This window comes from Simochromis diagramma, unplaced genomic scaffold (genome assembly GCF_900408965.1).
Source record: "Simochromis diagramma unplaced genomic scaffold, fSimDia1.1 OVJJ01000520.1, whole genome shotgun sequence".
Taxonomy (NCBI): Eukaryota; Metazoa; Chordata; class Actinopteri; order Cichliformes; family Cichlidae; genus Simochromis; species Simochromis diagramma.
Genome location: NW_024387338.1, coordinates 98,668 through 114,394, shown reverse-complemented (window position 1 = coordinate 114,394; position 15,727 = coordinate 98,668). Strand labels below are relative to the sequence as shown.

The 15,727-nt window shown below is 39.7% G+C and overlaps 1 protein-coding gene across 5 annotated transcripts in view; it reads left to right on the top strand.

Annotated features, from left to right (window-relative positions):
- Nucleotides 1–14,187, top strand: part of LOC120718210 (NLR family CARD domain-containing protein 3-like) — a 104,186-nt gene extending 89,999 nt beyond the window's left edge. For all 5 annotated transcript variants that reach the window (XM_040006637.1, XM_040006635.1, XM_040006636.1 and 2 more), the window contains 3 exons: nt 6,795–6,968; nt 12,649–12,695; nt 12,870–14,187. In XM_040006637.1, the coding sequence (XP_039862571.1) occupies nt 6,795–6,968; nt 12,649–12,695; nt 12,870–13,438 (790 nt within the window). In that variant the 3' untranslated portion in view covers nt 13,439–14,187. The remainder of the gene's footprint in view (nt 1–6,794; nt 6,969–12,648; nt 12,696–12,869) is intronic.
- The last annotated feature ends 1,540 nt before the right edge of the window (nt 14,188–15,727 follow it).

Genomic DNA, 15,727 nt, shown 5'->3' with positions numbered 1-15,727 from the left:
ATAATTTCGATACAAAACTTAACACAAGTATGGGGGGGGGGGGAAGTGTTTTTCATAGTTTTTTTTTTTTTCTCAAACCAAGAATCTGTTTAACCTGCAACACTGTTCTTTTCAAAGTAAAACTTGACTCTATCCATTGTATAGTCAGACTTAACAATCACAACGCACAGATGTCTCAGCTCCACATATCAGTTGTTAAGCTTAATGTGGGAATGCTTCACAAACATTCAGAGATGAACTTACACACTTGCTTTACTTCTCTGGGATAGCTTTCTGAAATGCCGGTTTGAAAGCATGTAGCGAGGTTGCAAATGCTTTCATTGTGAAGTAACGCCACACCGCCAACAGGTCTCGCACGCAACAGCTGCTCTATCATGTGACAAATACTGCTCCGACGTGCTAAGGTCACTGCCTGGGCTATGCCATGTGGCAAGTTTTGTGAGGTGCTTTTGTGATATTTAATGGATTGGGTTACATTTTTTATTTCTCTCCCATATCCGATCCAATAATTTAGGAAAATATTTTGTTTTTGTTTTTTTATAAAGATTTATTTATTGCCTTTTCATCAACAAAAAAAAAAAAAAAAGAAAAAAAAAAAAAAAAGGAAAAAAACTTGAGTGTACAACAGCAATGCATGTACATCGCAAATAAACAAAGTCCGGAGGACACATAGATATAGTTATATATATATATATATATATATATACTCTCCCATGAAAATCATTCAGATATTATTACAAAAAAAAATGTATGCAAACCAAAATACCCCCCCCCCCCCCCCCCCCCCCAAAAAAAAACAAAAAAAACAAAAAAAAAAACAAAGGTTGACAGATAGTGCTCCAGGGGGAAAAAAAAAACAACGAGCTATAGCATAGTGAGCCATTAGGTTTAAGTGCATTGTTCCAGGGCTTCGGGCTGAAGTTTAGTCCATGGGTGTCAAGTTAGTTAGAGAGGCATCCAAATTAGTGGTTGCGATGATAAGCTACGTCCTCTTCAGTTCCAGTCCATTTAATTTCATAACCCTTCTCCTGTCCTTCTATTTAGCAGTCCAGCACTCGCAGGGTCCCCAGGTTCTCTTTAACAGCTGCAGCACTACTTCTCCCATACGGGTTAACTGGATAGAATCATTTCTGTTCATTATCGATCATTTCCTCACTTTCCAAAAATAACAAATTTCCCCACATTTTTTTAAAGGAAGCATGTTTACTCTTTATCATGGACGTGAGTTTCTCCAAAGCAAGGGATTTTGACAATGTCGATAACCAAGTTCTCAAGTGTGGTCTACTAGTGGATCTCCATGATTTGGCTATGCTGTATTTCGCCTGTAGCAGGCAGAAGATTGTGGTTTTTTGGTTAACTTTGCTCAGCTGGATTTCGGCGGGGAAAATTCCTAGGATGCATAGTTTAGGGCATAGATTCAATTTGACACTTGTGATATGTGCAATTACTTCTAAAACTTCTTTCCAAAACTTTTGGATTTCTGAGCATTCCCACAGGCAGTGCATCAGTGTGCCTTTTTCCCCACATTTAACACACATGTCCGGAGTTTTGGGGTCAAATTTGTTTAATAATGTTGGGGTAATATATGTTCTCATTAACCATTTGTACTGGATTAGTTTAAATTGAGTATTTATAGATTGTGTTTGGGCTTTCAAGCAAGCTTTTTGCCATTCCTCTGTAGTTATTCTACACTCTAAGTCTTGACACCATCCAAGTCTTTCTTTTTCTGAGGATGTTTGAGAGCCATCTCTGAGGTTACTGTAGAAGCGAGATATTAAACCCTTCTTCAGCTGATGGTTTATTGCTATATCCTCTAATGAGTTTAGAGTGGGCAATGTTAGGGATTTTGGGGTTTTTGAAATGAAGCTTCTAATTTGGAGAAATTTAAAGAAATGTTTGATTGGGATGTCAAATTTCTGTGTCAAGCCATTGAAACATAGTAAGGTATCCTTGTCAAATAGGTCTGCAACTTTACACAGGCCTCTGTCGGCCCACATTTTAAAGCCCAAATCTTTCCAACCGGGTTTAAAGGCCCTATTGCCCCAGATAGGTGAGAATTGGGATAGTGCTGGCATTTCATTTTTAAACTTGAGTGCGTCGAACCACACACGAATGGTATTTTTAACGAAGAGGTTTGATGTATCTTTCATCAGATCTTTATACTTTGCAGAGTACAAGTAAGTGCTGAGTGGTAAGGGGGTAGTACTTGTCCTTTCTAAATTTATCCAGGGTAGGGTTGTTGTTGAAAACCAGCATGAGGCCGCGGAGAGCTGGGCAGCCCAGTAGTACCGTTTGAGGTTTGGAACACAAAGACCTCCCCTATCATACGGAAGATATAGTAGCGAAAGACGCAGTCTGGCTCGTCTGTTATTCCAAATGAATTTAATGAATATTGTTTTTGCCTTTGTGAAGAAGTCATCTGGAGGGCTGAGAGGAATGACTTGGAAGAGATATAGAAATTTTGGAAGGACGTTCATTTTGAGAATATTTACTCATCCAATCAACGAGATTGGCAACATAGACCATCTATTGATTAAGTCAACAACAGAGTTGATAGTAGGAGAGTAATTTGCATGTACCAAATCGTTAATTTTTGGAGTGATTTTTATACCTAGATAGGTAAGACTGTCTCTGGCAATTTGGAACGTTGTTTGAATAGGTGGTTTAGTTCTTTCAGAATGATTAAAGAAGAGGATGGCCGATTTGGATTCATTAATTTTATAACCGGAGATCTTGCCAAAGGAGTTAATTGTTTTAAGTAGCTGGGGAATTGAGCTCTTTAGCTTAGATAGCATTAAGATAATATCATCCGCGAATAATCCAATTTTTGACTCAATATTATTTGTTCTAATACCAGAGATATTTTGATTGTTCCTTATCGCAATAGCCAATGGTTCTATTGCTAGGACGAAGAGAAGAGGCGAAAGGGGACAGCCTTGACGTGTACCTCTACCTAGATAGAATGGTCTAGATATGATGTTGTTAGTTCTGAGGCTATAGGTTTATTATATAATATTTTGACCCAGGTCATGAAGTAACTGCCAAAGCCGAATTGAGACAGTAGCTTATAGAGATAGTTATGTTCGATCCTATCAAAAGCTTTTTCTGCGTCTAAGGAAAGCAAAGCCATTTCTAGATGTTCTGAGTTTGAGTAAAGTACATTCAGTACTCTGCGAATACCATGCTGCGTTTGTCGGCCTTTTACAAAATCATTCTGGTCAGTATCAATGAGAAGATGAAGGTACCGTTCAAGTCTGTTTGCCAGTACTTTGCTTATTATCTTGGCGTCAGAGTTTATTAATGAGATTGGTCTATAAGATTCACATTTTGTAGGCGGTTTCCCAGGCTTAGGGAATACCGTTATGAGTGCATTACGCAAGGAAGGGGGAAGCTCTTTTAGATCATAACTTTCCACCAGCATGTCGTACAAAGGGGATATTAATTTGTCTTTAAATATTTTGAAAAGGTCTAGTGGAATTCCATCTGGGCCGGGAGTTTTTCCCATTTTTAATTTATCAATTGCGATCGACAGTTCATTCATAGATAACTGAGAGTCTAATTCACATCGAGCTTCTTCAAGGAGTGAAGGGGTACTTATTGAGTCAAAGAAGGATTCTAATGATTCTCGAGTCGTATCTCCTGTTGAGGTATATAGTTGTGAGTAATAGAGTTCAAAGAGTTCATTTATTCTATAAGGATCTGTGGTGTTTTTGTCTGCAGTTCTAATTTCATTTATTGTTTGTTCGTTCAGTAGCGTTTTTATGCGCCATGCTAAAAGTTTTCCTGCCTTTTCTCCTTGGTCATAGTAGGTCTGTCTCAGTCTAAATAGTCCTGCTGAGGCTTTCTCAGTAGTTAATTTATCATATTTTGCTTTTAATCTTAAAAGTTTTTGTTGGTTTTCTTTAGAGTCATTCAGGTTTATCTCAAGTTCCATTTCTTTTATTTGATCTTCGAGGTCCAACATCTCAGTATAATTTTTATTTGCTTTGCTTTTGGTGTAGCTTATCATCTGCCCACGAATAAAAACCTTAAAGGCTTCCCATCTTACTGAGGCTGTGGTTTCGGATTTATTAAAGTAAAAATAGTCATCAATATTTTTACCTACATATTCCAAAATTTTTTGATTGTGCAGCCAGTGTGGTTTTAAACGCCAAATAGGGTTACGTCTAAAAGCTGTTGTAACTGAAAAGTTAAGCGTAGTTAATGAGTGGTCAGATATAAGCACACTTTTATATGAACAGCTGTTAATTCTGGAAATAAGAAAGTTTGAAATCAGAAAATAATCTATGCGACTGCGGCTATTATGACTGGCTGAGTAGCAAGAGTATTCTCTCCCTGTTGGATTTCTTAATCTCCATATATCTTTAAGATTCAATTCCGACATAAAGTGTTGTATGGCTTGTCTAGATTTTGGGTGGGAGGAGTCTAAACCTGATGATCTATCAAGCCTAGGCTCTAGGGTACAATTAAAGTCCCCCCCAATAATTATCTCACCGTGGAGGGCTGCAATAGAGAGGAATAGATTATTATAAAAGCTGGGGTCGTCAATATTGGGGCCATATACATTAACTAATATTAAATCTTGGTTCAGTACGGAGCATTGTAGAATAATGAATCTCCCTGCAGGGTCCAAGATGGTTTTTTTCATACACATGGGCACTGATTTATGAATGAGTGTTGCCACTCCTCTAGCATATGTTGAGAAGTGGCTAAAGAAAACCTGACCTGGCCATCTCCTCCTTATCCGGTCAGTTTCACTCGCGAGTAAGTGTGTTTCTTGAATAAAAACTATCTTTGGGTGATATTGTTTTATTCTATCCATTACTCTTTTCAGTTTAATATATTTCCTAAGGCCTCTTACATTCCAGGAAATTAGTTCAATATTTGAATAACTACTCATACAGTTTGTGCCCTTAGTGACCTGGGTTTGACTACATCTCGTCTCTCCTGTCGAAGCTCACAAATTCTTATTTCAAGAGCACTACACTTTAAAAACAATCTCTTATAAACAAAAAAAACAAAAAAACAAACAACAACCCAGAGACCTCCCATGGGTGTAGGTCTCAAAACCTTCCCCCCCAAAGTCATTGCGGCTTGGGTATGCATCAGATCCATGTAAAGGAGCTGATGAAGCGTCTTCATGATTGAAGCTTCAAACTTAGGTCCGACCATATTAACTGAAGAAGTGGCCACACAATGTAAATGAATGAAAAGATTTAAACATAACATAACTAAGGCCATCTATATCATACCTGTACACCAACAGCCGTTGTATGTCCGATTTGGATTTGAAATTGTTCATCAGGGTTGCGTGTATTTGATATGGTAGCGTTTCTGAGTGGGCGTGAAGTTTATCCCTCGTCTTGTTGCCGGACTTTTCGTATGAAATCTTCCACCTCCACTGGTGTGTGGAAGAGGAGCCTGTTGTCATGGTGGAAAATCCTCATTTTTGCTGGAAAGATCAGTCCAAAGTTTATGTGCATTACACAGAGTTGTTGTTTTACCTGGTTGTATTGTTTTCGCTGTTTCTGGACCTCCGTTGACAGATCAGGGAAAAACATAACGTGATATCCGTTGTGCGTTATTTTTCCCTTCAGACGTGCCGCTCTCATCACCCTCATCTTGTCTTGATAATTCAAGAATTTCATGATGATCACACGAGGTGGGCCAGTTGGAGTGTTTCGGCCTTGTAGTCTGTGTGCTCGTTCAATGATAGGTGGGGATGGGAGCGCGTCCCGTCCCAAAACATCCATTAACCATGTTTGCAAGAATATTGTAATTTCTCCTTGTTCAGTATTCTCGGGTAGTCCGATGAGTCTCAGATTGGATCTTCGGCTTCTGTTTTCGAGGTTGTCCACCTTTAGCTGAAGTTCCTGAAGTTTCTTATGAAGAGAAGTCTCTTTACTTGTGAGAGAGGAGACGTCGTCTTCAACTTTACTGATGCGAGTTTCTGCTGAGGTGAGCCTCTCCGAAAACATTCCAATTGAGTCTTTTATTTCTTGGTTTGATGTTATAACTTCTTGCAGTTGGGCAGTGAAGTGTGTTTTCAGCGACTGAATTGCGGCCAAAACACTCGCCTCGGTCTGTTGGGCGCTAGCACTAGCTCCTTCCGTCTTCTCGGTTTCAGGTTCGTTGCTAGGATCGTCATCTGATCCATCTTTTCCGATTGTTTTAGGCTTGGATTTATATTTAGCCGGCATCCTGGCTGTTTAGATCAAAGTAGAAGCTTAGGTCGGAGAGGCAGCCGCTAAAAGGTTGGTTTTTGACCGCTGTTTAGGCGTACTTAAAGGGCGTTGAGGTCGGAGCTCGAAGTCTCGCTACTGTTCAGGTGGACGCCATGACCCCCAATCCAATAATTTAGGTCAGTATCGGACCGATACTGATACTGTATATCAGATCGGTCCATCCCAATTATAAAGCCTTCTTGTCTTATTTCTTCTGTCCAGAGGATACGCCAGCCACCTTCTTCTGAGTTTCCTTCACAGCATCAGCTGTGCTTTTATAGTTATCTGGTAACTCTTTCCTACCACCCATAGCCTGACTCATTTCCTCCCCTGAATCCTTTCCAACATTCTTTCTTCACCATTTAATCCTTGCCTTAGCATTCCCTTGCTTTTTGTCCTTAATGGCCAACAACACAGCCTACGTGTTATTGTATTAAAAAACAGTAATTAAAGTATAATTGTTGTTATAATAATAATAATAATAATAATAATAATAATAATAATAATAATTATAATTGTTATTATTCAGCGAAGTGTTTACAGACGTTTTGCTGCTTTGTGTGTCTGTAGTGTGTCAGGCTGTCTGATCACAGAGGAAGGCTGTACTTCACTAGCTTCAGCTCTCAGCTCCAACCCCTCCCATCTGAGAGAGCTCGACCTGAGCTACAACCATCCAGGAGACTCAGGAATGAAGCTGCTGTCGAGTGGGCTGAAGGATCCACGCTGGAGACTGGACACTCTCAGGTATGGAGAGAATGTCTGATAGAGGAGGAAGATCTGGAAACATTTTTTGTAGATGTGACATGAACAATCACAGACACACAGCTTTGATACAGACTTTACAAATGAAAAAATGAATGCAAGAGTCAAACAGCTGGAGGAGTCCGAAAGAAAATGAGTGAGTTTTCACTGAACCTGTTTCTGGAACAGGACCCAATTCATACACATTAATGTAAAGCCTAAATCTTTTAAAGGCATCATGCAGTTTGTCTTCTCACCACTAGTAGGGAAGAAAATCACCCCCAAATGACCCAAACTACTTCACAGTTATGTCCATGACATGTTGATTATCTTGGAAGTCTGCTGACCGTCATCATTTATCTGTTTTTAAGCATTGCCGGTGTTTTTCTAGTTAGAGCAATGACATTATATACAGGGTGGGCCATTTATATGGATACACCGTAATAAAATGGGAATGGTTGGTGATATTAAAGTCCTGTTTGTGGCACATTAGTATATGTGAGGGGGCAAACTCCTCAAGATGGGTGGTGACCATGGTGGCCATTTAGAAGTCGGCCATCTTGGATACAACTTTTGTTTTTCCAATAGGAAGAGGGCCATGTGACAATATGTCACAAGAAATACAATGGTGTGCTTGGTTTCAACGTAACTTTATTCTTTCATGAGTTATTTACAAGTTTCTGACCACTTATAAAATGTGTTCAGTGTGCTGCCCATTGTGTTGGATTGTCAATGCAACCCTCTTCTCCCACTCTTCACACACTGATAGCAACACCGCAGGAGAAATGCCAGCACAGGCATCCAGTATCCGTAGTTTCAGGTGCTGCACATCTCGTATCTTCACACCATAGACAATTGCCTTCAGATGACCCCAAAGATAAAAGTCTAAGGGGGTCAGATCGGGAGACCTTGGGGGCCATTCAACTAGCCCACAACGACCAATCCACTTTCCAGAAAACTGTTCATCTAGGAATGCTCGGACTTGGCACCCATAATGTGGTGGTGCACCATCTTGCTGGAAAAACTCAGGAAACATGCCAGCTTCAGTGAGAGGGAAACACGTCATCATGTAGCAATTTCAAATATCCAGTGGCCTTGAGGTTTCCATTGATGAAGAATGGACCCACTATCGTTGTACCCCATATACCACACCAAACCATCACTTTTGTTGTTCCAACAGTCTTGGAGGGATCCATCCAATGTGGGTTAGTGTCAGACCAATAGCGGTGGTTTTGTTTGTTAACTTCACCATTCACATAAAAGTTTGCCTCATCACTGAACAAAATCTTCTGCGTGAACTGAGGGTCCTGTTCCAATTTTTGTTTTGCCCATTCTGCAAATTCTGTGCGCCGATCTGGGTCATCTTCGTTGAGATGCTGCAGTAGCTGGAGTTGGTAAGGGTGCCATTTGTGATTAGCTAATATCCGCCAAAGGGATGTTCGACTAATGCTACTCTCCAGTGACATGCGGCGAGTGCTACGCTGTGGGCTCTTGCTGAATGAAGCTAGGACAGCCACTGATGTTTCTTCATTAGTGACAGTTTTCTTGCGTCCACATTTTGGCAAATCCAACACTGAACCAGTTTCATGAAACTTAGCAAGCAGTTTGCTAACTGTAGCATGGGAGATGGGTGGTCTTGTAGGGTGTCTTGCATTGAAATCTGCTGCAATGACCCGGTTACTGCGTTCACCAGATATCAACACAATTTCGATCCGGTCCTCACGTGTTAACCTCTTCGACATGTCAATGGCTGTGAACAAAGAGAAAGTTGTAAATAACTCATGAAAGAATAAAGTTATGTTGAAACCAATCACACCATTGCTTTTCTTGTGACATTACCAATAAGTTTGATGTGTCACATAGCCCTCTTCCTAAAAAAAAAAAAAAAGTTGTATCCAAGATGGCCGACTTCTAAATAGTCACCACCCATCTTGAGGAGTTTGCCCCTTCATATATACTAATGTGCCACAAACAGGACTTTAATATCACCAACCATTCCCATTTTATTACGGTGTATCCATATAAATGGCCCACCCTGTAGAGCAATGACTGGTCCTTTAATCAGCTGTCATTCTTCACTTTCATAGATGAGTTGAAATGTTCCTACCTGCTTCCTTGAACAAATTCAAGCATTTGTATTTGTCTTTTGTTAATTCCAGAGCCTTTTAGAAGTAAGAGAAAAATAGGGGTTCAGAATGCGCCATCGCCACATGATATATGCAGATTTCAAATAGGTCATGACGTGCTTCATGAGCAGTTTGAAAGGGTGATAGATCTGTGTAAATAAATTAATTTATCTACAATAGTTTTCATACTACACAGATCTTAATGTAGTTACATTTGTATAGTTTTCCTTCTTTTAATATAGTTAATGATTAGTATTAATAGCAGCTTTACCTGCATTCTTGGCACATTTTAAGCTTAGCTTAGTATGTAAGCTTAGTATTAGCACAGTCAGAACTTTTGGTGCTGCTAAGGATTTTTTTAAATTATTATGTACAGTTATCCCACTTTTTGTTCTCATCAAAACATGATGATTGAGAAGGTTTATGTTTGCTTTATTTACTGTCTCACTGTGGTTCCTCCTCTGGTTCCATTGTGGGGAAACAGTTTAATTTTAATTTAAAATATTTTTAATGTTATTTTAATCCATGGAGTGAAATTAAAGAATTTTCACTGGGAGCAGAAAGATCTAGACCAGCAGTTCACTGCAGTCAAACCACCTTCCATGTAATTTTGTTTTCTGTACATACTAGGCATTATGTAAACTCAGAGCTCAAACAAAAATAAGCCTCTTCTGGTGGATATGATTTCCACATTAGCAAGTCATTTAATCTGTAATCAGTGAGTTAATAGATCATGATGTAAATACTAATATACACCTACACAAACAACTGAACATGTTCAAAGTTCAAAATTAAATAAATATTAAAATATGAAACTGCTCTGGCTAAATGAATGGTACAACACAGAAGAGCTACCTCATCAGGCTAGGACTTCACGTCTATTTACAGGCCAGTAAATATGGACGAAATGTAATAAGAGAAATTACAGAGGGTAAGAAAAAGTATGAAACGCATGAAGAAAGGAAGGTGCAAAAAGACATGCAAATTTACGACACCAGCTGAAATCTAAATTTATCAATAATAACAAAGCAGTCCTACCACTTTATGCAAATTAATATCATCTGGTTCAGTCCCAACTAATGGCCTATAAAATGGCATCTCATTACTAAGGTGTCACAAAAGAAACATTTCATGATGGGTAAAACCTCTCTCAAGACCTTTACAATCTTATTGTTGGAAAGTATACTGATGGCATTGGTTACAGAAGAATTTCTAAAATGCTGGAGCGCTGTTGGGGCCATAAATCCAGAAGTGGAAAGAACATCATTTCACTAGAAACTGACTATGAACAGGTGGCTCCCCACAAAATTTCAGACAGAGTGGGGAAAAAAATTTACGGCTACCATAGTCAGGAAAAACTCCGTCTGCTTCAGGTCCCAAAGTGAAACAAACACTGCAGCATCACTGAGAGTCAAAAACTGTCTAAATTCTTTCATCTTTAATAAAATAATCAGCGTTGCTGCTTTACCAGGTGTAACGATTAAGTTTAACATCCAGGCATACATGAAAACAGAATTTATTACATTTGACAGAGTTAGAAGTTAGCAGAAAGTTAGCTCGCTAGCTTCCACCTAAACATGATATAACATGTTCTGACTGAGAGATTTCTGAAAAATTCAAACGTACAGCTCTGCTATCACTTTCAACATAAATGAAGACAGAAAACTAAACAGTAGTGACGTTTGTAGGGTTACTGAAGTTGGGCTAGCTGGTATATAATGATGCTACGTGATCGCTAGCTACACAGCTATGTTAGCATTACATTAGCACAGTGAAGCTGGAGGATGAGCTCTAACTTTTTTCCACTCGATGAAAGTTAAAGTGAGAGTTTCTGGTGGTTAGGGGCAATCACATAGCAGGATGCTGTAAACGGACCAAACTTCAGTCGGGAGAACAGCTGAGATAATCCAGCCACAATACGAGGTTAGTCATTAATATACTGCACCAACACGGGAATAGAGCAGCTGTGAGAGAATTCAGCATTAATGAATCAATTGTAGGAAAGTGGACGAAGCTTAGGTTTCGGCTTTCCTCATTTTCCAAAAGTGCTTCGTCTCTTTGCGATTACTGTCGCCCGGCATAATTTGCAGATGATGTTGTTTGTAGCCGCTACATTGCTTTCGAGCAAAACAGGCGCAGCTTGATGACGCCATCAACATGCTGTATCGCGGTAGAGCGGTATAGTCAAAATCTCTACCGTTGCCCAAATTTATATTGTTTCTACCATATACCGTTTACACCGCCCACCCCTATTCAAAGGCCTCGTTTCCAGAACTGACCATTTCGACTTTGTAAGAGGGCACTAAACATGGGACATTGAAAGGTGGAAAAAAGTTTTATTCTCTGATGAGAAAAAAATTTATCTTGACCTGATGGTTTCCAACGTAACTGGCATGATTAACAGATCCCACCTGAGATGTTTTCTACACGCCATAGTGGAGGGAGCGCCAATGGTCTGAGGTGGTTTTTTTTTTTTTCTTGAGTGAAACAATGGAGCTTCAGGAGGTGCAGGGGCATCAAACAGCCGCTGGCTATGTCCAGATGTTGCAGAGAGCATTCCTCATGACTGACGGCCCTCGTCTGTGTGTTAACGACTGGGTTTTTCAACAGGACAACGCTACAGTACACAATGCCTGCAGGAGAAGGTTCTTCTTCCAGAAGAATAGCATCACTCTTTTGGACTACCCTGTGTATTCCCCTGATCTAAATCCAACTGAAAACCTTTCGAGATGGATGGCAAGGGAAGTTTATTTTAAAAAAAAAAAAAGGACAACAGTTCCAGGCAGTAGATGCCCTTTGTGCGGCCTTCTTCACCACTGGAAGAAGTGTTCCCACTCACCTTATGGAAACTCAAGCATGCCGCAATAAATTTTTGAAGTGATCAACAATAACAGTAGAGCTACTCATTACAGAGTTCAAGTTTGGAACTTTGATTTCTTTTTGGGGGGTACGGGTTTTTGGAGGTGTGGTCCTAAACTTTTGATCAGCTATAAATCAGCTTATTTCAGGGGTTTTTTTCTTTCAATAAATTGCATGCAAAAATTGTTTTGTTTCACTCCCATTTCTTCTTGTTGTATGTTTATGTTGAAGCTCTGCTTGGAACCTTGAGATCCAACCATGCAAAATAAGACTTTTTTTCCCATTTTTCAAGTGGTCTTAAAGTTTTGATTGGAATGTACAGTATTTTCCAGACACATTGTAGTGACTGTTGTTACTCAACTGTAAAAGGCCTGTTAAACACTATAAATTAAATCAGATTAAAGTTTATGAATCAGAGCAGGGAGGTGTCCTTTCCAGCTAAACAGAAGGGGAATATAAAGATAATGAAGGTCACAGTCTGAATCAGTCATATTTCATTCAATACAGTGGTGCACTGACAGATTCAGGATCAGTCCAAATCATCAGGAATTTGATCCAGGTATGGATTGAAGTGTATTTGTGAAAATGTTTGACTGTTCCTCTATCAGTGTCTAACAGTACGTGGATGAGAGTGATGTAATGTCCATGTGTCCATGCTGAAAGAGACTGTGCTGGACTGATCTCCCTCCTCCTTTCAGGGTGGAGCCTGCTGGAGTCCAATGGTTGACACCAGGTCTGAGGAAGTGTAAGTGTCTTTTTAATGTGATTCATGAAAACAAAGCAGTACACATTCAACCTCTTCAAACTGTCACATCACTCATTCACATCTCTGATGTCAGGAGTCATCATGAAAGTGTCAATCAATAAACAGATGATGGATCAATAACTGCAGCTGGATTGTGTTTGTTCTCTCCATCAGATTCCTGTCAACTCATAATCGACACAAACACCGTAAACAGAAAACTCCAACTGTCTGAAAACAACAGGAAGGTGACAGGTGTGGACGAAGTTCATTCATATCCGGATCATCCAGACAGATTTGATATCCGCCCAGAGTTGCTGTGTAAAAATGGTTTGACTGGTCGCTATTACTGGGAGGTTGACTGGAGAGGAAATGTTCATATATCAGTGAGTTACAGAGGAATTGGAAGGAAAGGAGACAGTACAGATTGTTTGTTTGGATTTAATGAGCAGTCCTGGAGTCTGAGGTGCTCTGATGATGGTCCTCGTCATATCTGGCATAATAACAAATCAAAGTCCATCTCCTCCTCCCCTTCCGTCTCTAACAGAGTAGCAGTGTATGTGGACTGGCCTGCTGGCACTCTGTCCTACTACATAGTCTCCTCTCACACTCTGATCCACCTCCACACCTTCAACACCACATTCACTGAACCTCTTTATCCTGGTTTTTATGTTTGGCCTGGTGCTTCAGTGTCTCTTTGCCAAGTTGAGTGTAAAGAGTGTCCCCCTGTTAGAGAAACACTCTGACTGTTGAACAGATAGTTCAGTCTGTACATGTCTGTCTCTTTTACTCAGAAACATGTTTTCAGATTCACGGATTCAATCAGTTGATGTTTTAAACTGTTCTAAATGATTCCTTGTAAACTTTTTCCTCTTCAGTCCTTGAAAGATGGAAGCTACGATTATGTTGTTTTTCTGTCTTTATCAACTCAAAGCTTTACAGTGAATATTAGTACAATGTTTGTTCCTGAAGCTTAGTTTACAACCAGCTCCTCTGCATTTTCAACAAGTCTGAGCTCGTGAAAATGTTTGATTTCTCTTTCTTAGTGTGATTTTTCCACACTGTCCACGTGCTCTTACTGTTTCAATCATTTTTGAAAATGTTTCAGACATAAGGGGAAAGTATTGGCTAAGTAATTTTTAATGGGGTTTTGACCATAATATGTTTGTATTAAGTGGCATGCATTATAATAACATATCTAATACATTGCAAAGACTGCATTAACTTATTGAAACTAGTCTTGACTTTTTCTCAAAGACATATCAAGGTAGAATTTGGTACACTATGTAGGTAACGGCTTGATTATAATATTTATATAAATATATAAATATGCCTGTATAGAATTGGATATGTTGTGTATCTGTTTAGTTTGTGATAGTTTTCAAGTTTGATACAAAGTTCAAAGTTCTGGTGGTGAATCTGGTGTAATTTGGTGATAGACATTAGGTTTTTTGGGGGTGGGGGGGTTGTAATAAAACATTGCATCAAAAATGAAGAGGAATTGATGACAGACGTTTTTTTTCCCATAAAGGAAAGTTTCCTCTCTAAAGAGCCTTTTAAGCTACCTTCTGCCTGTACAGATCACTGAGTTTACCAGGTGATATTTGATGTAATTCCTGTTTTTGATGATTTCATTAATCTCTATCATATGTTGCTGTTTGATTTTGAATCCAAGCTTTTTGGAAAATACCAGTTTATAGCGGTCTCTATTGCAGCAACAGCAGAACTGAGTGGTTTGAAGGGTACAGTCCCAGATCTGACTAAACATTCCTGTAGTGGGTCTTACTTACTTTTGTGTTGACGATTCATTTTACACTATGTATGAATTCAAAGATCTATATTTGAATTGAATTTATTCAGCTTTTTTGACAGGCGGCCATACTGAGACCTGGGACGCCATCTAGTTTTCACTGAAAGATGAAAAGGTTCAAACAGCTTACAGTTTAATCACATGAGTTTAGTTCGATTGCTTTGACTTAAACCCTGACACATTTGATTCATCCGAATGAAATACTGAGACCGAATCATTTTGACGCTAATAGCCCCTTGTCAATTACCTAGTTGGATTGACTCTGCACAGTCGCCACAATTTTCACAGTTTTCCATTAGGTTCTTGTACCTTGTGAAAGATCCACAACAGACCCGTCCACATACTCCTGCTTTTGAGCATACTTTCAGTAACTGCAGTCGCTGTTACACAAAACTCGGCTATAGCTCTGCATCTCACGGCCGGGCACATACCAGCAACCACCCCAGGACCTAATTCAGACTTTTTATGGTGGTGAGGCATTATTGTGGACGTCCGTCCAAGTGCGTCTGCCTCCCTCACAGGTGTGCCTCAGACCATGCCCCTCCACATACCTGGTGCGAGGTACTTTTTTTTCTTTTTTTTTTTTTTTGAAGACCGAGAAGGTACTGAAATGTGACATTGTCAGACTGCATGCCACCGAATGGCTGGTCAGTAGCATCACTGGATAAGTCATGAAAGCAATTCATTCACAAAAATCAAAACAAACATTTTTGAAACCTGGCAACAAGGGAAATGTCTACAAAAATTATGCATATTAATTACGTTGCAGGACCCTCTGATGCGCAGAGGATGTAGAGACTTTAATGCTCATAGCACGCTCTGTGGAGGAGAAAGTGTGTTTCAGCAAATACTATGTCCTCCCTCTGTTTACATACCTGATGCTGTTTCAGCTGCTCAGTAATTTAGTAATTCAGACTCATGTCTAAAATCTATGTCTGTGAAGGTTCTCAGTCATCCAGGTCATCGTAGTCAAAGGAGCTTGCAAAGAAAAGCGTCTGGACTTCTTTAAGTTACTTGAAGACGTTTCACCTCTCACCCGAGAAGCTTCTTCAGTTCTAAGGTCTAATGGTGGAGAGTCCCAGATATAAACCTAGTGGGAGTACCCCCCCACAGAGGGACAAAAGGACCCCCTGATGATCCTCTAATCGCCTGAGCCAAGGTGTAAAACTGGGTGTGGGTCCCAATCAGCCAGAGTTTCGGGTGAGTTCATTGTGAAACCTGGCCG